Genomic DNA, 24,806 nt, shown 5'->3' with positions numbered 1-24,806 from the left:
CACACAGCTGCTATAGTGCTAGTGAATGATAGGTCATGCTTAGGTTAAGCAGATTCCACTGCAGTGGAATTAAAACAAGAACCTTACCCAGCAGAGCACAATCTTGAAGGCCACTGCTACTCGATTACTACTATAGTGATTTCATTTCTCAGTGTTGAAATATGAAACACTGAAAACATAATAGTAACAGTGCACACCCTCCCACTCACTCAGCTAATTTCACGAGAAGCAATTACAATGTTTAACTTATTCTCTGGCTTGATTACTCTCTTTTAACACTACTTGCACAGCTGGTACTTTTGAACGACATGCCATCCAATCCTCGCTATACCTGTTATTACATCAATGAAAATTATACCCTCATCAGTATTTAATATTCCCTACTTCTCTCTTTTGCCCTCTCAATATCATGCTTCATTCGCCATTTTTAAAAGCATTCCAGTTTATTTATAAAATTAATGAAAATGAAATTGAAGATTCATCTAAGGCAATATATGTTTATCTTCAGACCCACTGGATCCTCCAAACACAAATACTTCATCTGGAATCATATGTGTTACTGAAATGGCACAAAAACTTAGCAGACTGTTTATGAAGGGTCAGATTAACACAGTCAGATGCATTTGTTATGGTCTATCATCATTAATGGCTGAAGAACCAAAAACAAGTGGCTTCATTTGACAATGAAAGAAAAAAATTCTTGTTTCAAATGACTTGCCCAGTGTCAAGCCTACAAGCTTTTTCAAAAATGCTATTTCATAAGAGGCACATACGCCCAAAATGGGTGCGAAGTCAGCACTGTCTTGGGGCAATTATCCTCTTGTAATTACAGTGGGTGATTTGATCGTTCATAACTAATAACAAGGCTATCAGACAAATAATTAGCCAATCCTGCAACAGTGCTGTATTGAAGGAGGGAGAAACATCTTGCATAAAGATTGCAGAATTAAGCACAGAAACTTATATCAATCATTTCCTCCCACCTCTTCATAGGTTCTGAAGAATTGTACATTTTCCACAAAAGAAAGGATAAATGTTTTACTGCATTTTTTTTTAAGGTCACTGATAAAGGCAAATACCCACCCATCATTAAGGTGATCGACCAGCGCTTCAGTGAGTCGGGTGGCAGCTGCAACAGCTTCTCTCCTCCTTTTTTCTGAAAGGAAATGAAGAAGCAAGATTGGTGAAGGACTATTCCTCAAGGCCTGCATGGTTACCCTGGTCTATCCTTGCATTCTGAAGAGGGAGAAAAGATAACCACCACATACACATGGCAAGAAAATCTGGAATTCTAAATATCCAGTGCTGCTATCAAAATGGAAACTTGGAATATCCTGCTGAAGTGACGACCCCCACATCATTCATCCTTGTGTAGGAATGGTATCCAACTGCTCCAATTTACCTCTGTACTGTCGTTAAGTGATGTACAGTGAGACAGTGAACCTAATCGCAAATGCCCCTCTATAACATGCTAGAAGCAGACTGCAAGCTGGCCGGAATACACACCGACCATTCCCTGGTCTCTGTCTCTGACATCAAAAGTTTGCTGCCCACTTGCAGGAACAAGAACAAGGATTTTGTTAATCTCCCCCACCAATTTTATCCCTTCCAAGCTGGGAAACTGTTCCACAGGCACAAACAGCTCTTATAACTAGAAATTAATATTAAATGGATTTCCAGCAAATCCTTTGTCAGAAGGATTTGCTGGAAATCCACAGCAAATCCTTCTGACAAAGGATCTACACCCGAAATGTGACCCTGTCATTTTCTCTTCGCAGATACTGACCTGTTGTGAATTTCCAGCATTTGCATTTTTTACTTTGTAGTTTTGATCTTATTATTTGTACACCATTAAGACATTCAGTGCAACATTTCCTATAGTGTGATGGTACAAGATGCTAAATAAGCCTGATGACAAACTGGCATTGGTAGTTGGGTTGCAGAGGCCTTGTTGGATCAAATGGAGTGTGATGCAATGTGGCTGTTAAAAAAAAGTTTTAAAAGTTTAAAAACCTTTCTGGCCCTTGGACGCTGGATCTACACTGAATGACGACCGTTTCAGGAGATTATTTTTCCTTACTCTGACTGTGGGAAAAGATGCTGGCCAGGCCTCAACTTCTCTGCTCAGAGAATAACTTAGGTCTCCAGGGTAATTAGAAAAGGGTCAACTAAGACTGTGAAATAGTTTTATCTTTACTACTGAACAGAGGCTGCTCTAGTGATATAATAGATGGTTACATTATTATTTTTTCCAAGGAATAATCACTATGGGGGAAGGGGGAGAAGACCCTTGACGTATCAGCCTGATCAATCCAGTCAGAAAGTTGGCATTACTGCTGTAGAATCATCTTGTAAATTATGGGCAAATCACAGTTGAATAACTTTGGGTTGACTTATTGTGACTTTCATTGTAACTAACAGCTTTTTAAGCAAACTGCTGGTGAAGGGAAAGCATTAAATATCATGCAGGAGACATTTTGTTACACAGGTCACAAAACGAGGAGTCACGTAGCCAAATGTCCTAGTGCCAGGGTATATTTTACTTGCTGTACTTTGTTTTATGCCAATTTTCTCCATTCCTCTCAAGAGGATCAACTCTTACTGGGGTACAATTCCATCAATGCCAGCAGCACTAAGGTGCCTTGTCCAACTGGTTACTCTTCATGTGTGAGCCTAAACAAGTGAGTGTCAGCAAGTTATTCAACTACTGAGGGCATCAAAACTGAGCCACCATGCACCTTTCCAGCAGGAATTACTGGATAGCGATCGGGAGTGGGAACCCCATTTTTCGACCTGGGGCACTGAGAGAATTTGGAACGCTCCAAATGAGATTGTGTAACTCAGAGCAGGAATCAAAGCCAAAAGCTTTTTGGTCTGTGTGGCTCAGTACCACACCACACGGTTCACTGACTTACTAAGTCACTGGGCAAAGACCTGTACTTGATATTTTTAGTGCCTGTGAACCAATGCATGAACATATTTGCATAGTTGCACCTTATTAAACCAACCCACCAACTGTTGGTTTATTAAGGCAATGAAGTTCCCATTTTTCTGTGCAAACTATGGACCAAAATCGATGTTATTGGATTGGCAAAGGACACATTGAAAATATGCAAATGTACATCAGAGTTTAGAGGGGTGCAGCTGATCTGAACCAAGGCAGTAACTGGGGTCCTACACAGGTCTTCAGCATCCCCAGGTTAGCGAGGTGGAAAGAAATCTGCCTAGGGTTGATGGTCTTGATTGCTGTTCAGTGACTGCTGCTGGAAGTACACACATTTGTAGATGTCAGGTAAAGACAAGGCCCAACCTTAGCTGTGATGACCAACACTCACCGTCCAGCCCACACAGAGAACGGCCACTTACATAAAGAACAGAGAGCTGCCATCTGTACCTGCAGAACAATACCAGAGCAGGAGTCATTGAGGAGGATCTTCCACCTGCTTTCTGCTGCTTTAGCGGTGATGCAGGTGCGGGCATGGGTGTATAATGGGTGGGGACCCGCTATGCCACATCCCTGGCCAGTTTTGTGATGGTTCCTCTTTTCTGGTACCAATTCCATTGGATGCGCCTGCATTCGAATAAGGTGCTTAATGTCGTGCATCACATTTTCATTATTATTTCCTCAGCAACACTAAACTCCAGCATTCAGTAGGCGCCCAGTGTTGCTGGGAGAGGCGCAACGCTTGCTGCAAAGAATTTGAAGGCCCACGGCAGGGTGGTTCTACATTGGTAGATTTTGCCAATCCAACATAGAATTACATAGAATGTACAGCATAGAAACAGGCCATTCAGCCCAACAGGTCCATGCTGGTGTTTATGCTCCACACGAGCCTCCTCCCACCTTTCTTCATCGAACCCCATCAACACATCCTTCTATTCCTTTCTCCCTCACGTGTTTATCCAGCTTCCCCTTAAATGCATCTACGCTATTCGCCTCAACTACTCCTTGTGGTAGCGAATTCCACATTCTAACCACTCTCTGGGTGAAGAGGTTTCTCCTGAATTCCCTATTGGATTTATTAGTGACTATCTTATATTTGTGGCCCCTAGTTCTGGTCTCTCCTGCAAGTGGAAACATCTTCTCTACGTCTACCCTATCAAACCCATTCCTAATCTTAAAGACCTCTATCAGGTCACCCCTCAGTCTTCTCTTTTCTAGAGAAAAGAGCCTCAGCCTGTTCAATCTTTCCTGATAGATATAATCTCTCAGTCTGGTATCATCCTTGTAAATCTGTTTTGCACCTTCTCCGGTGCCTCTATATGGAGGTCAGAATGGTTCACACTGCTCCAACTCCAATTATCGTTGTATTACATGACTACCAGGACGTTAGAAGGACTTTGGTCTTTTTATTATGCTCTAGCAATTCTTATTTTCCCATTCTTTATGTGTGCAACTTGAGAGCGAATCCTAAATTTCCTGATCGGCATTGTTTTAATGTCAATGGTAACCTGTTTAAAATAAGATGGGTTACCACTGGTGCTAAAAACAGAGCCAGGAATATTTTTTTAATCTTCAAGGGTGTCTGCAAATGTCCATCTCCTGCAGCAGTGGCCATTTTTCACCCCCACCCCCCCCCCCCCCCCCACAACGCCATGGCGAGCTCCCCAGCACAGGCTGGAATACTGACAGGAGCTGGTGGAAGACATTTTAATGAAGCTGACCCCAGAAATTTCACCGGAATCACGAGAAGAGCAAGGTGGAAGTTGGATCAATTTACCACAAGTGGCTACTGAGGCAGGGATCAGAACAGAATTTAAATGGGGGGATTGGATAAGCATTTGAAAAGGGAGAATATAAAAGGGTGCAGGGAAATGGGATTAGAACAGATAGCTCCAGTAGAAGTGCTAGCACTGGCACAGATACAATTGGCTGAATGGCCTCCTACTACACTGTAATTCCTATTAAAAAAAATTCTACGATGTCCTCAATATCACTGGCACGTTTATTGCGTACAGCAATCACATTTACAAACCATATACTAATGGCAACCAGGGCAAGATATCCCTAATACACCAGACTTCCACTTTGATTCCAACACTGGAGTTATGAAAATTAGACATGGAGTCCAAATGGCCTAGTTTCAGGATCTTAGGTCTAAGTGATGAGACTCAAAATGTTTTTGCCAAGTATACTCAATTCAGGCAGATGTCCAAAAATTCTGATCTTAAACTTCAAAGCTCAGAATTGCTCCCCTCTGCATTAGTAGCTATTCTATTTTGGAAGAACGACAGACTGAATTTGAAATAAGTTCTGGAGCTATTACAGCTATAATCAGATTAAAAAATAAAAAAGCTGCTCTTGGGGTACAAGGCACTACCAGAATGTAGTGCCTTCTACACAGCTCACAGAAGCTGACACTCAGTATATGAACTTGACGCAAATCACACAGGAACTGTACACTATTTGTATAAGAAGCTTACACCATTTGTACAAGAGATATGGCAATTAAACCCAGTACTAGAAAAATAAATACCAGCCTGCCCAACACCGACACAGCTACTTCTGCTCTCTATTCCTCTGCATGTATCCCATTTAGAGCATACATGGAACCAATGACACCAATACACATCCATAGAGTGCCCGAGGTGAGCAACTAGCTAACAGTTACTCACTGTATACTGTATCTGTTTATCTAAGTAGAACCACGTTATTTAGTGTAAGTAAAGCGATATAAGCCAGCCTAAGCTTTCCCTCTGTATGCAGGATTATGCTATCACCCTGGTGGCATCTTTACACTATCACTTCCTGGCAGCATTACGATACCAGCAGTAATGGTTTTCTTAAATGTCCTCTGCAGCTTTCAAAATACACACGTTTCCTCATTTCGACGGTGCCTTTGGGGGAGGTGCAGATTGGAGGTCAACTGCCTCCACATTACGAGAGAGAGAGGGAAAACAGGAAGAAAATTTGCCCAGATCAGTCCCATGCACCCTCTAGTAGCCAGTTAAACAGCAGGCTGCCTACAATCTCAAGTGGGGAAGTAAGGATAGGGAAGAAAATTTGATTTTTGAAATTGCAACTGCACCCTTCAATCTTTATCAAACCGAACATTACATAATTAGAATTATCAGTGGATCCCAACTCTAATTATTCTTATCCAAGATAGCTTAATAACTTTGGGGTATCCTGGCCAACATTCTTCCCTCAACCAACACCATCAAAAAGCATTAACTGGTCATTTATCTCTCCGCTGTTTGTGGGACCTTGCCGTGTGCAAATTGACTGCCACATTTGCTTACAAAACGAATATACTACACGTCAAAAGTAATTTGTTGCCAATGAAGCACTTTGGGATATCCTGAGGACATGAAAGGTGCTATATAAATACAAGTTCTTTCTCTCCTCTAGCTGCCATATACAATGAGATTGACCTCTCCATATATCTGTGCCATGACTCATGGTCTTTCCTCTTCCTCCTTGATCTTGCTGCTTCCTGAGTCCATCAATCACTCCATCCTCCTTCAACATCTGTCCCCATGCAGTCCACCTCCGTGGCACTGCTCTCTCCTGGTTCCACTCGTACCTGTTACAATAAAAACACTAAATCATGACCAATGGCTTCCCCTCCTTTGGTACATGAATAACTCCAATATACTCCAGGGCTTCCTCCTTGGTCTCCTCCCCTTAATCATTTACATGCTATCCCTTGGTGAGATCACTGGAACCACCAAAGCAGCCTCCACAAGTATGCCAAAGACAACTAGCTCTATCCCTGAGCATCCTCCATCAATTCAAAAGGTTGTTGTTACACTCTCCAACTACCTGCTGACATTAAGACCTGGATGTGCCAAATTTTCCTCCAGCTTACTGCTGGCAAAATCCAAGCAATTCCCTTTGGTTCCTGCCAACAGTTATGTACCTCCCTCTGGCTTTGGCTCCATCAACCTCCCTGGCTGCTGATTTGGGCTAGGTCAGGATGCGCGAAACCTTGGTGCAATGCTCAATCCTGAATTGAGCTACTTCCTCCAAAACCACTTTCATCCATCTCTATAACAATGCCAAACGCAACCCCTATCGATTCCCTACTGATGCGGAAACCACAGTCCATACCTTCATCATCTTGAGTCTAGACTTCTCTAACTCTGCTAACCAAATTACACCCTCATTCAAAACAACAAGACATGCATCCTCATCTGCACACTCCCATCAAAATGTCCTTTCAAAATTCCACCGACTCCCCGTGCCCCAGTGAACTGATCAAGATCCTTGTCTTTGTTTTTTTTTTAAATCATGCACCAGCAATCTTCTCCAGCATAAGCCCTTTAACGTAGCCTCCACTCCTCTCCAGGTCACTCCTTGTTCCGTGATCCACCAATGGTGGCTGCTCTTTCAGCCATTACGTCCCTTCCCGCTGGAAATCCCTCTCTAGATCACTGTGCCTTGCCACCTCCCTCCTGCTTTCAAAAACTTCCTCAAACTCCTTCTGTTCAACCATACCCTCATGCCCCTCTAATCCTCTCAGTTTTCCCTTTTCCCATCCTGCTTGCCATCCACTGTTTTTCCCTTCTCAATGGAAAGTGCTCTGAGGCATCTTCCTTTGCATGGTAAGCATTATGGAAATATAAGTTAACATTGCTGTAGATAAGGTTCATCAGTTGCAATTAATGTCTAAGTTGTCTGCAACTAATGAAGGGGAAAGTTTGCAGCCAAAACCATTAACTCTTCAGTCACCAATCATGAAACATTATATTGAATATTATGTACATGCTGGTGGCAATTTGAAGGTTAGAAGATAATTCCCACATGTGTACAGTTCGACTGTATTACTTTGTAATGAATTAATAATGGCCATCGAACAAATGACTAAAGCTTTTTCTACAACTTGTCGAGCCTCTATGACAATTACTGTTTAATGTGGAGGGGGGAGTGGAAAAGCTGCTTTAAAAAATACCACTCTGCTGTTCTTAAAAATAGTTCAATTAATTTCAGTTGGTTTTAAAGAGCAGTGTCTTTACAAAGAAGTGTTTGGCAAACCGTATTCATTTGTTTACAGATAATTGAGCCATTTGCAAGTGTTGTTAGCCAAAAAATGGTTCTGCTGCCTCCTAGAATGAAAAAAGATTTGTCCAACACTGCTTAATCAAGACAGTGAGCATCATGATCCAGGCCTTCTCCAGATGCTTTTTCTCATACCTAGTGCACAGGATCTCTTCCACAAGAAAGCCCATGAATGCGGCCTTAAGCAAAGTAATCTGGGATAGTCACAGCGTCTTTCATGATTCAAAATAAGACCAATCTTTGAACCTGTAAATCTTTATACATAGAGAGAAAACCATGAACACCGCACGTCTGAAATGCAACCGAAAACGTTGGAAGTAACAGATCAATCAGCAAGTGAACGAGAAAGATAGGGTAGCATCTTAGGCTGGACTGTATCAGAATTATTCCTTTAAATTGAAGGGAATGAATCGTTTTTTGTCTTTCCAGTGACCCTGACAATACTGTCTACACGAAGAATGTAGCGAAAATCTTTCCAACTCACCGCACAAAAAGTAACTTATTTTATGTCCCTTACAAAACAGTCAGTCTTGAACATCTCTTTCAGTAAAAGGTTATATAGAGTGTGAAATATTCTGGTTACATTCTGTATTTTATTTTACAAAAACAAGCTGAAAGTTGTTGCAAAAATACATTCCACTGTGTAATACGTCAGCAATGTGTGTCGCAGTGGTATAACAACAACAACAACTTGCATTTATATAGCACCGTTAACGTAGTAAAATATCCCAATGCGCTTCATAGGAGCGTTATCAAACAAAATTTACCCAGCCACGTAAGGAGATAATAGGACAGATGACCAAAAGCTTGGTCAAAGGAGTAGGTTTTAAGGAGCGTTTTAAAGGAGGAGAGAGAGGCAGAGAGCTTTAGGGAGGAAATTCCAGAGCTTAGGACCTAAACAGCTGAAGGCACGGCCGCCAATGGTGGAGTGATGAAAATCGGGGATGCGCAAGAGGCCAGAATTGGAGGAGCGCAGAGATCCTGGAGGGTTGTAGGACTGGAGGAGGTTACAGAGATAGGGAGGGGCGAGGCCATGGTGGGATTTGAAAACAAGGATGAGAATTTTAAAATCGAGGCGTTCCCAGACCGGGAGCCAATATAGGTCAGCAAGCACAGAGGCGATGGGTGAATGGGACTTGGGCCCCGATATTACCAGGGAGGCGGGATGGCAGCTGTGTGGGGGAGGGTGGGGGGGGCGATTGGGCACGTGGGTAACAGGCCCAGTGAAATCCGTCCGTTCCCCATGCGATTGCGAGTAAATCAAAGGCACTTACCTTGGCTTCCGGGTTTCCCGTCGTCAACCTGCGCAGTGGGCGGACTGCGCACCTGCATCACAGGCTGTCAGCTGGAGGAGCCCTATTTAAAGGGGCAGTCCTCCAATGCTGCTCCTGCAGCAAACACCCAAACGTACAGAATGGAGCAGACCAGGGGAAAGGCTGCCCCCAGATTTACCGATGCCTCAGTCCAGGTCCTACTGGATGGGTTGAGGAGGAGGAGGGATATTTTCTACCCAGCGGACGGGAGGAAGTGGCCTGTCTCTGCCACCAAGAAGGCCTGGCTCAAGGTGGCAGAGGAGGTCAGCAGCAGCAGCAACATCTCCCGCACCTGGATCCAGTGCAGGAAGTGCTTCAATGACCTAACTAGGTCAGCCAAAGTGAGCACACTTACTCATTCTCCTACACTCCGTCTTCCACATCACCGCCCCACCCCACAACTCCTTCTGTACTGCCAACACTACACTGCCAACACTACACTATCACATCACTCCTCACACCCACTCAAACCTCATCCTCAACTTACCTGCACTTACTCACCTCCCCAGTACTCATCCCACCACTACCACTCAACCCAATACTGATCCAATGTCATGGCTCTGTCTCATACTCACCCTCTGATGCATCTCTATCACGGTCAGCCTTACCCAAACCAATGCATTCAGCGGTTAGCCATGTCACCGTCCCTCACTCACACCTCTCTACTTTCTCCCCTTATAGAAGAGGGCCCAGAATGCACGGAGGGGGCGAAGACCGGAGGGGGGCCGCAACATCTGGTCGTCCTCACGGACACGGAGCAGGAGGCTCTTGAACTAAACCGCACCCTTGAATGTCTGTCTGTTGGGGACACCGAGACTACCACCTGACAAACGGCTGGCGACAGAACTTTAACATTCAGCACTCACAATAGTAAATGATGTTAACATGCCTTGCCATCTTCAGCACCTCAACATCTGTCATCATACTTAATATTGCCTTCTGTTCTCTTACAGGGCCTTCAGCGACCGCCATGACGGCGGAGGGCGATTCCTCAGAGGACCTGCCAGCCTCTGAGGGGGCATCGTCACATCTGAACGAGCCATCCACCAGCGCAGATACACACATCTCAGTGGGTCCCCATCCTCACTTAGTTGGGGTCGCACATGGTGAGTCACCATACACGTGAGCACGAGCAGACACTGGTGGCAGGGGCAGCTGTAGAGAGTCCGCATCGGTGGGAGCACTCTTCTCCAGGTTCTGCTCAGCTGGATACAGATGCTGAACCCTGGGAGCCATCCTTTAAAAGGAGAATGATCGAGGGGCAGCAGCACATTTGCGAGGTGCTGGAACAGGCGCCACGCGCATTCTCCACAATCGCGCAGAGGATGGAGGAGTCCAACTCCTGCATGAGTGGAATGGTGGTACAGGTACAGGAGGGAATCTCTGAGATACTGTCACAGGGACGTGAGGGCATCTCTGAGATAGTGTCGCGGGTAAGTGCGGGAATGTCTGCGATGGAGGGAAGGCTAGCCTCCATCGAGCTTCAAGCACAACTCGCCAATGAGGCCCTGACAACGGCCCTTCGGACTCAGGGTGAGCCTTAAACAGGCAGGCAGATACTCTGGCACTGGCCTTACAAGGCTTCACACATGTCCTCCAAACTGTCGTCCAGCAGGGTGGTAGGAGTGATGTGGGCCTGGCCAGGAGAGGGATGATGGCGAAAGGGGACATGAAAATGGGGACACCACTCAAAGCGCTCCCACGTCTCACCCGTTGCCCCCCCCCTCAACCAGTACCCGCAATGCTGCCTCCTCTCCAGGTGGCCGAGTCTGACACTGCACAGGTGCAGGTGGAGCAGTCTTTGGAGGGGCCCTCACGGGCACCAAAACCCAGAGGGCATAGGCCCAAAGCATCTAAGCAGTCAAGGCATGAACAAGAGCAACCTGCCACTACCTCTGCTGCAGCCTCAGTGGAAGCACCATGTAGGAGTAAGGCAAAGGTTTTGTGAGCACAAAGAGGATGCACAAGGGTGTTTGACGCTGTGTCATGTTTTTGTATTTATATTTAATTTTTGTTCAACTCACATTAAATATTATATTGTCACCACTACTGCCACGTCTTGGCCATTCTTGACTGGCTTGTGTAATAAGTCCCTTTCATGAGGTTCACCATGAACACCCACACTTGATGCCACCCATTGGGTTACCCTACAGTGGGTGTATGTGTAGTTGCACGACTATTTTGTGCAGGTGCCTGTGGCGCAGCACTGTGTTGTGGAGCTCCACGTGGCGGAGGTGGACGGCGTGCCTGGCGAGACTGGTGATGCTGCTCGTCCGCGGATGAAGTGATGAATGCAGCTATGGCACCCATCCTGACGGTGTGAGTTTGAGGGGGTCCGCCAAGTAGGTAAATGTGTTTGAACAGCAGAGTTTAGGGTATAAATTAAGCATTTTGAGTGAAAAGACAAAGGTCTTGCAGTCAAAACTTTGTCTGAAGTGACAGAGTGCCCTGCTGCAATAAATGAGGTTTTCCCCCAACTGTCAAAAAATCCTTTGCATCTCCCACTGGCTGCTGGCTGAAACACGTCTGCTCCAACAGGGAGTGTTTCCCACAGCACGGGAAACACGCTGAGGATCCTTCAAAATTGCACCCCTGCCAAAATCTCCACTCAATGAGGTCTGTGAATTACCGCAAGTATCTAAATAACAATGTAAAGTAGCATCCCACCGGCTTTAATTGCCAGTGGGAGTCCCGCATGCGGGAGCTGCGCGCACACCCGAACGCGTCACTGGGGAACCCAGAAGTCAGCAGGTTGGAGCCGGACTCCGAACCCGCTCCGGGATTCCGCCATTTTAGGAGTCCCCCCCGCCCCTAACGCACCCGCTCGGCCATTCGAAAATCGGCCCCTTGGCGTGAGTTAGGAAACGGGCAGCAGAGTTTTGGAAGAGTTCAAGTTTACGGAGGGTGCAAGGTGGGAGGCCAGCCAGGAGAGCAATGGAATAGTCGAGTCCAGAGGTAACAAAGGCATGGTTGAGATACGTTGAAAGTGCAGCGGGGTATGGACATCTCACAAGTTAAGCTGCAGATGTATTCAACATTCCATCACCTGTATAGTTGAAGATTGCGGGAAAAGTTACAGGGATTTTCCCTAATTTCTTAGAGAAATTGCAAGCTATTCAATCTAATAGTGTTTTAAAATTGCTTATATGGTGTGATATGGAGGAATTCTTCTACCCCACCCGCCATGGTTTACACTGGCACTCTTCTCCATTCCAAGTTCACCGTAGCATTCTTCTCCCCTCTCCTCCCTCCAGTTTATGTTAGCATTCTTCCTGCTTGATTCCCCCTTCACAACCGCGTACCAGATGCTGCAGCTCCCACTGATCAAACTTTGCTGCACACTGAGGCTGAGAATTCATGATCTCACAAAAATGTTGCAAAATAATCCTAGAACAATAGGAGCAGCATCAAGTGGCAGTGACAGATGGAGCCAGGCGAGGTGGTGAGGGACAGACGACGAAAGACCGCTGTTTTTTGTGCTTTCAAATGAGACATTAAGCCGAGGTCCATCTGACAAAAAAAAGTCAGAAGAATGCTACGGTGAACTTGGAATGGAGAAGAGTGCCAGTGTGAACTGTGGGGGGTGGGGTAGAAGAATTCTTCCATATCACACCATGTAAGCAATTTTAAAACACCATTAGATTTCGTAACGGAGTACCAATACAGATCCATAATAGCTTGCAATTTCTCTAAGAAATTAGGGAAAATCCTTGTGTAACTTTTCCCACAATCTTGGTGGTAGTACTCTCACCTGAGTCGGAATATCATGAGTTTAAATCCCACTCCAGGTCTTGAGCACATAATCTAGGCTCATATTTCAGTGCAGTACTGAGGGAGTGTGACATTATCAGAGGTGTGGTCTTTCAGAAGAGACAATAAACCAAGGCCCCATCTGCCCTCTCAGGTGGAGGTAAAAAGTTCCACCGCACTACTCAAGGAAGAGCGGGGCGTTGCCCTGGTGAACTAGCCAACATTTATCCCTAAACCAACACCACCTAAAACATAAAAAATAGGAGCAGGAGTAGGCCATACGGCCCCTTGAGTCTGCTCCGCCATTCAATAAGATCATAGCTGATCTTCTACCTCAACTCCCCTATCCCCATATGCCTCGATTCCCTTAGTGTCCAAACATCCATCGATCTCAGTCTTGACTATACTCAATGACTGAGTATCCACAGCCGTCTGGGGTAGAGAATTCCAAAGATTCACAACCCTCTGAGTGAAGAAATATTTCTTCATCTCGGTCCTAAATGGCCGACCCCTTATTAACAATGACAAATTAATTGGTTATTGATCTCAATGCTGTTTGTGAGACCTTTTCTGTGTGCAATATGGCTGCCACGTTTGCCTTACAAAGAAGTGACCACACTTCAAAAGTACTTAATTGGCTGTAATAAGCTTTGGAACGTCCTGAGGATGTGAAAGACACTATATAAATGCAATTTCTTTTTTCTTTTCTTTCTAGCTGCCTTTTCAGGTGGACACAGGATATTCCATGGCACTATTTGAAGAGCAGGAAGTTCTCCTGGTGTGCTGACCAACATGCCTCCTTCAAGCAACACTACCAGAAACAGATTAACTGGTCATTCATTCATTTGTTGTTTGTGGGTCCTTAATGTCTGCAAATTGGCTGTCTTGTTTGCACTACATAACAACAACGAATGCACTTCAAAAGCAATTCATTGGCTGTGAAACACTTTGGCAAACCCCGAGGACATGAAAAGTGCTCTATAAATGCAAGTTTTTCTTTCCTCAAACACAGACAAGTGGCTACTGGGTCCAAAATGTTAACTGTGTAAAAATATGGATAGGTGGCAGGTATGTATATAAACGTCGTTAAGTATGTTGTTGACAGCTTTCAATGTGGATGCCAATGTTGCTAATTGTATTGTGATCAATGCTAGTTTATCAAGGTGTAGTTGGCAGTTCATTACTTGAGAGGCTGAACATTATACATAAATTCTGGTAGTTAAATCTCAAATATGTTTTATTTCAAAGAGAGATAAATGTAGATTTCTTTTCACCTACACAATAACTGTCTGTTTTACAATCCAACAACACTTCGATTGGTTTGTGTTTTAAATGTAAACTAATCTTATCGTAGCATTATTGACAGCTGATTCCACCAATCAGGGACGCGAGTAGATTGCTGCGCTCCATATATGGGCAGACCTTGCACTGAGTTGGACCAATCAATAACCAATTAGCGGGAGCACAGCCCCGTCTCCATGGAGATCTGGGCCTCGCGCTCAGGCAGCAGTCGAATTCGGCGGTCAACGGCTGCTCGGGTACCGACGGTTAAAGGGAAGTTCGGCCTAATGGCGGAATAGCACGATCTGAACCCACCTTGTAGTTCTTTGCGTTCGTTTTGCTTGGCCTGATGATCTTTCAGTAACCGGGATAACATGATGCAGATGAAGGTCCTGAAGAGAGGAACACCGCACCTTCACTGCGCAGAGGAAAAAACGGGAATTCACACCAGCTCTCGCGAGAACGTTGCTGGTCTGTCCAGAAGCTCTGGTCACGTGAACAGTTTAGCAAGTCCACTGACTGCTGCATAACAGAGCTGTTAACACACTGGAGAAGCATTGGGAGTGACAGTGATCAGATTGGAAATGTATTTAAACATGGATCTGGGATTATGATTTTTTTTTTCCTCTTCTGGGATACGGCCCCATGAATTTTGGCTGCCCCTTTGCATTCACTCGAATGATTGTTGGAAATGTGTTAGTCTAGACATTATCAGCAGACTATACCATCATCTGGGGTATTTCAGCCATGCCCAATCTTGGTCTACATCCAGACACACAAAATTTGCCAGTGTTCCCTGTTGAAATCAGGATGCGGAGATGCCGGTGATGGACTGGGGTGGACAAATGTAAGGAATCTTACAACACCAGGTTATAGTCCAACAAATTTATTTTAAAATCACAAGCTTTCGGAGATTATCTCCTTCGTCAGATGAATGAGTGAGAGCCTAGGCTGGTTTCTTTCCTCCCCCCTCCAGTTTGGTGCCACTGAGGCCAATTCACTACTACTGTTGCCCCAGCTGAGAATGATCCAACCTACAGTTAACTCAAGTCATGTCAAAGTGGATGCAGACATAATTCTGGAAAGAATAAGAGGCCTCAAAACAGATTAGGCTGGTGGCATTCACATAGGATGCTCAAAGAAATGAGAGCTGTGTTCAGTGAGCCCCTGGCTTATATATTTAACAACTTGCATGGGACCAGATATTTTTTTCCCCCATGGACTGAAGAGAGGCCCAATGTGGTGCCTATATTCAAAAAGGGCAACAAGTCTGAACCAGGAAATCCCAGGCCCATAAGTTTGACTGTGATTATAGGTAAGTTGCCAGAAGGGGTCATTAGAGATACACTGCATAACCACCTGGACAGAGAAGGGATTATTGGAGTCTTTCAACATGACTTCTGGAAAAGATCATATCTTACCAACCTGGTTGAATTTTCTGAGGGGGTTACTAAGTGGATGAAGGTAAATCCAGTTAGCAGCATATACTTGGATTGTCAACGATGCTCTTGACAACGTGTCCCACAATAGGCTAATTAATAAGATATAGTCCTGTGGGATTGGAGGGCAGATCTTGGATTGGATAAGGAATTGGTTGTACTCTCCTAGCCTGAAGGTTGTTGTTAATGGTTGTGATTCCGCATGGGTTACTGGTGGAGTCCTGCAGGGATCGGTGTTGGGACTGTTGCTCTTTACAATCTTTAATAATCTGGATGAAAGCATTGAGGGTACTGTCTGCAGGTTTGTGGATAATACAAAGAGTTGAGTGCTAGAACCTTTGTTTGAGGAGAAATGACTACAGTCAGCTCTAGGTGTCTCTTCTCCCAGAAGGCTATGGATGCTGGGGGTCAATTGATTTTTGTCTTGAAAATTTCAATAGACTTTTGTTAAGTAAGGGTATCAAGGGATATGGAGCAAAGGCAGGTAAATGGAGTTGAGGTACAGATAAGCTATTCAGCCCCTATGTTAACGGGGCTTGAGGGGCTGAATGGCCTACTCCTGTTCCTATGTTAGATGTGGTGCGAGAATGAGCAGATGTCATTTAATATAGATAAATGTATTGTACACATGGGTAGGGCTAATATCCTCTGTGTATATACCATGCAGGTTCTGAACTAAGGTCTGTTGAGCAGGAAGGAGACCTAGGTGTTATAGTGCATGAGTCTCTTGAGGCTTATGACCAATGCCATGAGGCTATAACAAAATCAAATGGAGTATTGGGATGCATTGCTGGGATGATCCAATATAAGAGCACCATCGTGTTCTTGTATAAGACCTTGGTTAGGCCCCACCTAGAATACTGTGTTCAGTTCTGGTCCCCTTGTATGGTGGGTGATCTCGAATTCTAGAAAAGGTTCAGAGGAGCGTCATTAGATTGTTGCCTTGTTTAAAAGACCTTAGTTACCTCAATAGGCTTAGAGAGCTGGGTTTCTTTAATTGACAAAAGCATAGACTTCAGGGGAGATTGAGGCCTTTAAAATAATGAAGGGAATAGACTGTCGATGTGGATTGACTATTTGAATTAGATAGGTTAGGGAGAACCAGGGGACATGCGTCTAAGTTATGTAAACATAGAACTAGCTCACATGCCAGGAGGTTTTTCTATTCAGAGGATCATCGACCTTTGGAACAAGTTGCCAGCTCACGGAGTGAGTGCGGATTCACTGCAGGCATTCAAAAGGGAGCTGAACAAGTTCCTTGGTGTAGCTGATTGACAGCGTACATAAGGTAGGTGGGATGTTGAGTGATGTGGTTTCCTGGAACTCGTTTCGATCGTATTCGGGGGTCGGACAGGAATTTCCCAGTTCTTTTTCTCCCTGAATTGGCCCAAAGGTTTTTATTTTTGCACCTCCCCATAGATTATGTGGCAACTGGTGGGTGTGGGGCATCAGGGAGCATGATGCTCAGTTGCACCACGACCGTAGAGGCCAGGCTCGATAGACCAGCTGGCCTTTTCCTGTCTATCTTATGTTTGTACTTGTAAAGCCAAAAGTTGCATGCAAGTAGCATTCCACTTTTTAAGAAGTGACAAAAACAAAAATTAATTTAAAAAAAGATGACTACTGCAGAACTCACATTTGCTGAAGTATTAAATTCTAAAATACAATGCACTGTATATGACGTGCTGTACAGATCAAAAAAAGAAAAGTCACAAGATACTGTTTTTATGCATTTAGGTACTGAGATGTGACATTTCACACCTCTATCATGGCAGAATCCAGGTTACCAGAAGAGAGCGATATCTGACATACTGTTGCAATGCCAAATAGTATTAATTTAGTTGTAATTATAAGCCATTTATCTATATAAAAGCAGAATTTATACCCAATTGATGCTTACAATTTAAAATCTATTGACATCTGTTGGGAATGTAAAAATCTTCTACAGAAGTAGGAAGCACAAAAAACTTGAGTGGCATGTCGGTGGACTTGAGACTAACAAGACTGTAGACAAACATGATTTTTGCCTGGAGCGCCGTCAGTAACACTAACCCCCTTCTCATTTCAGCTTTTTACTAAATTGCAAATTTTAAAATGTTTTTTCCGCCTTCCACCAAAACCTAAATTTTGTCCCCTCCTCTCCTGCACCAGCGGCCCTTTTGTACCTTGCCTAACTCTGGACAGCTGCCCTTAACAAATATCTGCATGTGGACCATTCTGCAAAAAACACTAATTTTCTTCACCATGCTGAGGCCACTGAGGTTGAGATCAACTAGCTGAACAGTTTCCTAGCTGTATGGCTCAATATCGTGTAGTATATCTATCCACTGAGTCTAAAATCTATAGTTTAGCTGAGGGTGTTTCCCCGCCTTTCCTGAAAGCACTTAAGCTGGAGTACAGTTCTATATTCCCCTCACCTAAATGGCTACTCTTCACGTGTGAGCCCAGACAGTGAGTGTTAACAGGCTATTCCAACATGGGAAACATCAAGCCCAATTCTCTCCTCAACCGATATCCACACATGCACCTTCCAGCAGGAGTCACTGAATAGCCAATAGGAGTGAAAACCCTGACTCTTTTTGCTTTGCCTAGCCGATAAGTGCCGAGGCCAATTGTAGCACAGCGAACGCCATCACGGTTGCGATCAGATAACTCTGAGAATGGGAATTGAATCTTGACCATCCTGTTCTGTACCACTTGAAAACTGTATTTGGCAACTTAGGCATAGAATGATACTGCACAGAAGGAAGCCATTTGGCCTGTCGTGCCTGTGCCGACTCTTTGAAAGAGCTATCCAATTAGTTCCATAGCCCTACAAATTTTTCCCCTTCAATTTATCCAATGTCCTTTTTAAAAGTAATTATTGAATCTGCTTCTAGGAAGGAGGATCAAAATATATTTATAAATCAATGCTGTGTGGCCCAATCTAGACGACCATGGAGTTCTGGTTCTTTAAGATTATTGAGTGCAGTAGGATAGGGGTGTCCAAACCACATAGATGGCCCCTGGCAATCTGCCCCTTGAAGCTCGGGCAATTCAGTCCCTTTTGTGCTTGCATTTATTTGCTGGTTTGTCCTGTTTAAAGTTTGTGGCCTTAGTGGTCTGGAAAGAGCTTCTCTTAGAGTGTTACTTCAATGGTGGATAAATCCTGAATTGGAGCAGCAAGATTTGTTTGTAGCAACAACTTGAGATATATGCAAATTAATGCCGCAGTGGTAGTGTGGCTGTCAGTGCCAGTAGAAGTAGAAAAAAAACTTTAATTTATTTTTGAAAATCTCCTCCTACTTTTGCCTAGTACAATTGAACACAGAGCAATCAATTTTTTTATGTGTGGCAAGTTGGCCCTTTAAAATTTCACCCCTTCTCTTTTTTTTTCGCCTGCGCCGCCCCCCCCCCCCCCCCCCCCCACCGCCCCCCCCTTGCCGAAAACCGCCTTCAAAGCAACACTGGACACCAGGAACTTATTCTTAGTATATTCTTATACTTAGTACCCAGCGTTGCTATGGTGCAATTGATAGGCAGTACATCATATAATGTCTTTCCCTCATTGGTGTCTCATTGCAATTTGCCTGCCCATATTTGGGCAGAGGTACTGTATGCCCTATGTCACTTCCTATAGAAAATTGTGGAAGTAGCATTTGGTGGCAGGAACCGGAAGAATGGCCTCTCCCCAAATTTCCCCCGCCTCCCAAATCCACCAAGATTAGGCAGAATGGGAGAGGAAAATCTGCTCCGTTATCTTTAGCTGTTGAGCCATTGGAGGATATACTTGAAGGGATGATGGTTATTGCCTCAATGATATAAAAGGACTCTTTTGGCATAGCTACTCAATTTTAGTTCAGTGTTCAATATTTTTGGTTTGTAATGATCTGAATTGTGAATAAATCTTAGTTTTAGCTTGAAAGGGAACCGTCTTAACAGTATGGGTTTGCCTCCTTTCACAGTAGACATCCTTCATGGTCTCTGGTGCTTTGTACCATAACTAAAGGGTAATTGTTAGCCCTGTGGCATGCTATCTTATTCACGGGATACAAAAGGGCACAGGTTTTGGTTCCAAAGAAACTCAGTCTGCTTATGGGAACCTGTCTTTTTGCTGTTGAGTGTAGGGAGAAAATCCAAATTGTAACATGCTACTCTTCTCAAATCACCGGGAGATGAACTGTTGGGCATGAATCCATCAGAGTCAAATCTTGATCAGGACACTGAACACACAGATTCCCAGCAAGAACCTTGTTATGTTTATGGGGAGTAATTGTGGTTATTGTGACTCACTAATTGCATTTGCCACAGCTCCAGTAAAAGTCACTTATTGGCCTTTTTCATTCTATGGTGTGTTGGAGAATTAGACCATGGAGGACAAATGTTCCCTTTCCAGAAATCCAGTGATACCCCTGGTATCATTTGCATGCAAATTGTGTTTTAGATTGTGCCCCGTTAGTGCAATACATCACCACTGTGGTGAATTAGTCTCTCTGAATTCCAGCAGCCAAAAATTTTTTTTATGTAGGAAAAAAAAATCCCATTTTACATACTTTACAAATCAAGTGGCCAACAAAGTATTTTAGTGAACAAAATATTTTTAATGCTAAAATAGTAAAGCCATTTTTACAGTAAACTGATACAATAATACTCAGGTGGAACTCCCAATCTTAGTTTCTTCTCGTGCTATTTTTGACACACTAGTTAACAAGTTGTGAGCTGAAATCAAAGAAAATTCTGAAACTGCTGGTACTGTAAGTTAACATAAGCCACATTAAATGTGCCAATTATCTAGAATACTCTGACAATAGAACCATTACTTCTTAAACTTGCCTTTTCTGTAATTTTCAGTTTCCTCAAGTTCATATTTATGCTCTGTAACGAAGCTCCTTTTGTAAAGTCAAGTGACTTTTATTACCACAGTATCCTTTCCCTGATGGCTCAATGGATAAAATCACTGTGTGGCACTGAGCTATACAGGTTTAAAAAAGGTTCTAAATTCAGTTCCCAATCTGTGCTGAGTTAGGTGATTTTGGCTTGGATGGCAGTAGGGGAACTATAATTGGCTTCTGCATCCTTAAGCAAGGGAGGGGAAAAATCAGCCAGTGTTTCCACTTCTGATACCATCCTGTGACTGATGCCAGAGGATGCATGGGTGTGGATGTTTGGTGAGGGCAGGTCACTGTCTAAGCTGCCATTCCTGATAAAATAGGCCATCAATACTCACTGTATAGGTTCCTATATGAAAAATTGTTACTTGAGGTACTGCGGGGCAGTGACAGCTGTGGAATCCTAATCCAAAAAGAGATGGTGCCTCAGGAGGGAAAAGGAGAAAATTGGGGTGGTAGTGAAAATGACTTTGGGGGAAACTTTTTTAAAAAGTATGTGTTTTTAATCCACTCACAAAATAGATGTGGATGAGGAAAGCTCATCTTGGATCATCCATCCAGAAAGAGCCTACAATCCTCCCTGTCAAACCATCTAATTATAGACTGATTCAGGGTTTTTGCCTCCAGTTACCCAACCTGGAAGTTAAAATGTCTTTCCTTTGGAAGTAGTGCAGTACATGGGATGATTTTGAGTCACCTACTATCTTGTTGCACTATTGTGGGTCCTCTTCCTCCTTAGTTTTCCCCACCCCCCACTACATCACACAGCATTCCATGAGCCCTTTGAGTGCAAAAGGAGCAATGCATTGTCTTTTAAAAAATCAGAAGTTCTTTGTAAAGGATAAACAAGATTTTAAATTCTGCCATTTTTGGAATAATATCGTTTGCATTTGCAAATTGTTGTATTTATATTTTGCTTTTAAATAATCTTTTTAAAAAATCCCTTAAATGGTAGATATAGGATGTAGATCTTGTTAGTTTTGGGTGCCAATTAAGTTTTAATTTCCTCACTGCCATGAGGAGATTTTAAAATTTATATATTAAAAATCTTGTGTATGTGCACATTTCCTGTCCAACTTGCTATTGTCATGATTTTTGGTCACATTTTTATGTCTACATTTAACAGTCAAACTGCTTATGCAGGAAGGATATATTGGCCTTGAAGGGAGTGCAGTGCAGATTCACCAGAATGATATTGGGGCTTAGAGGTTAAATTATGAGGACAGGTTGCATAATCTTGGCTTGTATTCCCTTGAGTATAGACAATTGAGGGGTGATCTGATCGAGGTGCCTAAGATGTTAAAAGGATTTGATCGGGTACATAAAGAGAAACTATTTCCTCTGGGGGTATCAAGAATGAGGGGACATGATCTTAAAATTAGAGCTGGGCCTACAGTTTAAACAAATAAAGGGCAACAGTGTGAAGTCTGTGCTCATACCAGTCAACCAACACACAAGCAATTGAAAGTGATGAAGGACCAAAGTGTGAGATGCACGTCTTTTTTTCTACCCCCCCCCCCCCCCCCCCCCCCAGAAAGTGCTGTCTCCTACCAGGGTACGATTGCCAAGCTGCCAGGCATCTAGTACCTTGTCCAAATTATCATTTTTAATTTGAATGAATGTTGGCAGGCTATTCAGTTTCGGGGAGGGGGTACACCAAATCCACATCCACGCACTTGCTGGCACAGTTCACTAGATATCAACCAGGAGCAGGAACTCAGGCTGATTTTTGCTTCCCCCCCCCCCCCCCCCCATCACTTGCCCAGATATGCTGAGGCAAATTGCTGTGACTCCCACCCCAATGTCCTGGCTGACACCAGCTTACTGCACAAATGTGAAATTGGACCTTGAGCCTACTAGTCTGTGGTTGAGTTACAAGCAGCTTTTACCAACTGAACCACTGAAGGAGCAATGCACATTGAAATAAATGGGAGCGGCCGGGGAGAGAAGACTTAATACAGTCGGCTATTGCTGCAGATGAAAATATAGCATGTAAGCAGGCTGAAAGGGATAGAATGCAGAAAGTAGGTTTACTGGACATGGGCAATATCAAATAAAGGGTTAAAACTAAAGTTCTGACAATGCTGCTGTACATGCAATATACACAAAACGTCTCTCTCAATTGGACTCGCGTCTGCCAAAATGACTGAGGCATCTCCACAATAACTGCATTGTTTGTGCTACAAATGTAATCCCTTCATTTTATCCACCACAGGAAACTATTTCTCCAGTCAAAACTTCCATGGGACCTCTGAATGATACAATGACAAAACCTCAAATGGTCATAACAACCTCCACTGCCTTTGCAAAGGTGGGGGGTGGGGGGTGGGTAGATAGTGATGAGAATTTAATTTCCTTAAGCATAATGCTCAAAATTCAACTTACTAGCAGCTTAATTGGGGGAGAGGGGTGGGGGAAGAGAGGAGTCTCTATCTAAATCCACAATTGTGTAAAAGTGAGTGTACATTTATAGTTATTGCTAATTTGATAAAACATTGGTGAACAAGGAAAAAAATAAAGCCAAATACATGGAACCCCTGCAAGAATTAGCCTTGGCTGCATAATGTATACAAGGAGATAACAAATCTGGGCATCATTTAATAAGTACATACAGCAGTGATGTTCATACTTTCCTGTGCAAATATTGACACACTCCCTGGGGTCCCCTTGTCCTAAAAGACGTTAGTCCCAAAAATCCTTGGTGTGATCCTGGTGATTAATCTGGGATTGCGCCCACCAGTGCCCTGCAACACTGTTTATGGGGGTCTGTGTGAAGGCAGGGGGTAGGCAGGCACAAGTATCACTATGGTTGCATCTCTGGTGACCTCATGCAAATAGAAAATTCAGCACCTGCCTGCCATTGGGGGAGGGGACAGAGGGTTGACCAGTGCCAACCCCCACTCTTTTTCCCCCCTCCCAGCCATGGTCTCTTCGGCCCCTGGGTGGGGTGGGGGGGGCACAATCATTTTTTAATAAGAAAAATTGTCCCTTTCTTGGGGAATCCAGGCCTTGAATCCCCCACCCCTGGTGGGGCCTCCTTCCCGATATGTCTCGTCTCATTCCGTACCAGCTTCAAGTACAATACCGGATCGGACTGAGCCAAGTGAGCAGGAACTCCCAGCATAAAGAGTCTCTGCCCCTGGCTCCAACCCCTTGATTCGCCCCCTTACAAGGGAGCCAGGAAGATCCCAGTGGAAACCTGAGACAACCAGGTGCCTGCTGTTTTCTGATGGGTTCCATCAGTTTCCTGCTGGAGTTACAGCAGGTGATTGGCAGGACCTCCTAGGATACTATCAGTAGCCCAAAAGGTGGTAGCATGGACAAGGTCTTTTTAACAGAACTGACAACAAACCTTGTGCTTGGAACATTGATCTGTTGGGATTTCAGTACACTGACAGAAATCCAAATTCTAAGTTATGACTTTGCAGACCTTTAGTTTCAAAACTCCTGGCATATGCAGTGCTATAATCAGATGAGTGTCATGCTCTTTCTGTGCATTTGTGTTCAGATCTAATAAGCTTTAACTTTATATAATTTTTTTTTTACAAGTTTGATGTATAGTCCAGTCCTGATAACTCAAAGTTGTTTTTAGTTGCACTAAAAATTAGAATTATCCAATAATTTGAATTAAGCAACGCAAGTAACACAGCAATGTAGGAATTGGTGCTGAAGAATGAATTTTCAGATAATTCAAAGTCACTTCATTCAAATTAAGAGAAGTAGTGTGTGTTTAGGGCATCCAACTGGAGGACCTCATACCTAGGCAGAGAACAGTGTGCTTCCAAGAACAAAGTGTGCTTTCAGGAGCAAAGGATAGCCCTCCAGGCAACCAATAATCCAATAAGGGACTGATAATGCCTGTAGCTATGATTAGTAGTATGAGGAGGATGCATCTGTATTCTCTGGTGGGCCAGGAAGGCTACTGTGGAGATGGTATTGGATTTTTAGCTTCTCTAAGCTCTCAATTTTAAGTACTCTGAAGTCAAAGAGAAAGACAAATGCTCTACCTTAGGTGACTTTGCTCAGGCGAGTAAAACCATCCTGCAAATATAATGGCTTTGAAACTGCACTTCCCTGCCCTCCACACCCCGCCCCCCCTCCCCCCAGCCCTGCTTTTTCCACCCCCCCCCAAAACCTAAATGAGACTAATTAT

The 24,806-nt window shown here is 43.9% G+C and overlaps 1 protein-coding gene across 1 annotated transcript in view; it reads right to left on the bottom strand.

Annotated features, from left to right (window-relative positions):
- The window catches only part of bloc1s1 (biogenesis of lysosomal organelles complex-1, subunit 1), a 91,890-nt gene extending 77,093 nt beyond the window's left edge, over positions 1–14,797 (bottom strand). Inside the window, exons 1-2 of the mRNA XM_067976695.1 lie at positions 14,662–14,797; positions 1,084–1,156 (exon numbers count right to left, since the gene is read on the bottom strand). Coding sequence (XP_067832796.1) covers positions 1,084–1,156; positions 14,662–14,722 — 134 coding nt within the window. The 5' untranslated portion in view covers positions 14,723–14,797. The remainder of the gene's footprint in view (positions 1–1,083; positions 1,157–14,661) is intronic.
- Between the last annotated feature and the right edge of the window lie 10,009 nt (positions 14,798–24,806).

This window comes from Heptranchias perlo, chromosome X (genome assembly GCF_035084215.1).
Source record: "Heptranchias perlo isolate sHepPer1 chromosome X, sHepPer1.hap1, whole genome shotgun sequence".
Lineage (NCBI taxonomy): Eukaryota > Metazoa > Chordata > Chondrichthyes > Hexanchiformes > Hexanchidae > Heptranchias > Heptranchias perlo.
The sequence above is the reverse complement of the archived record's forward strand: the minus strand, read 5'-3'. Positions and strand labels throughout refer to the sequence as shown.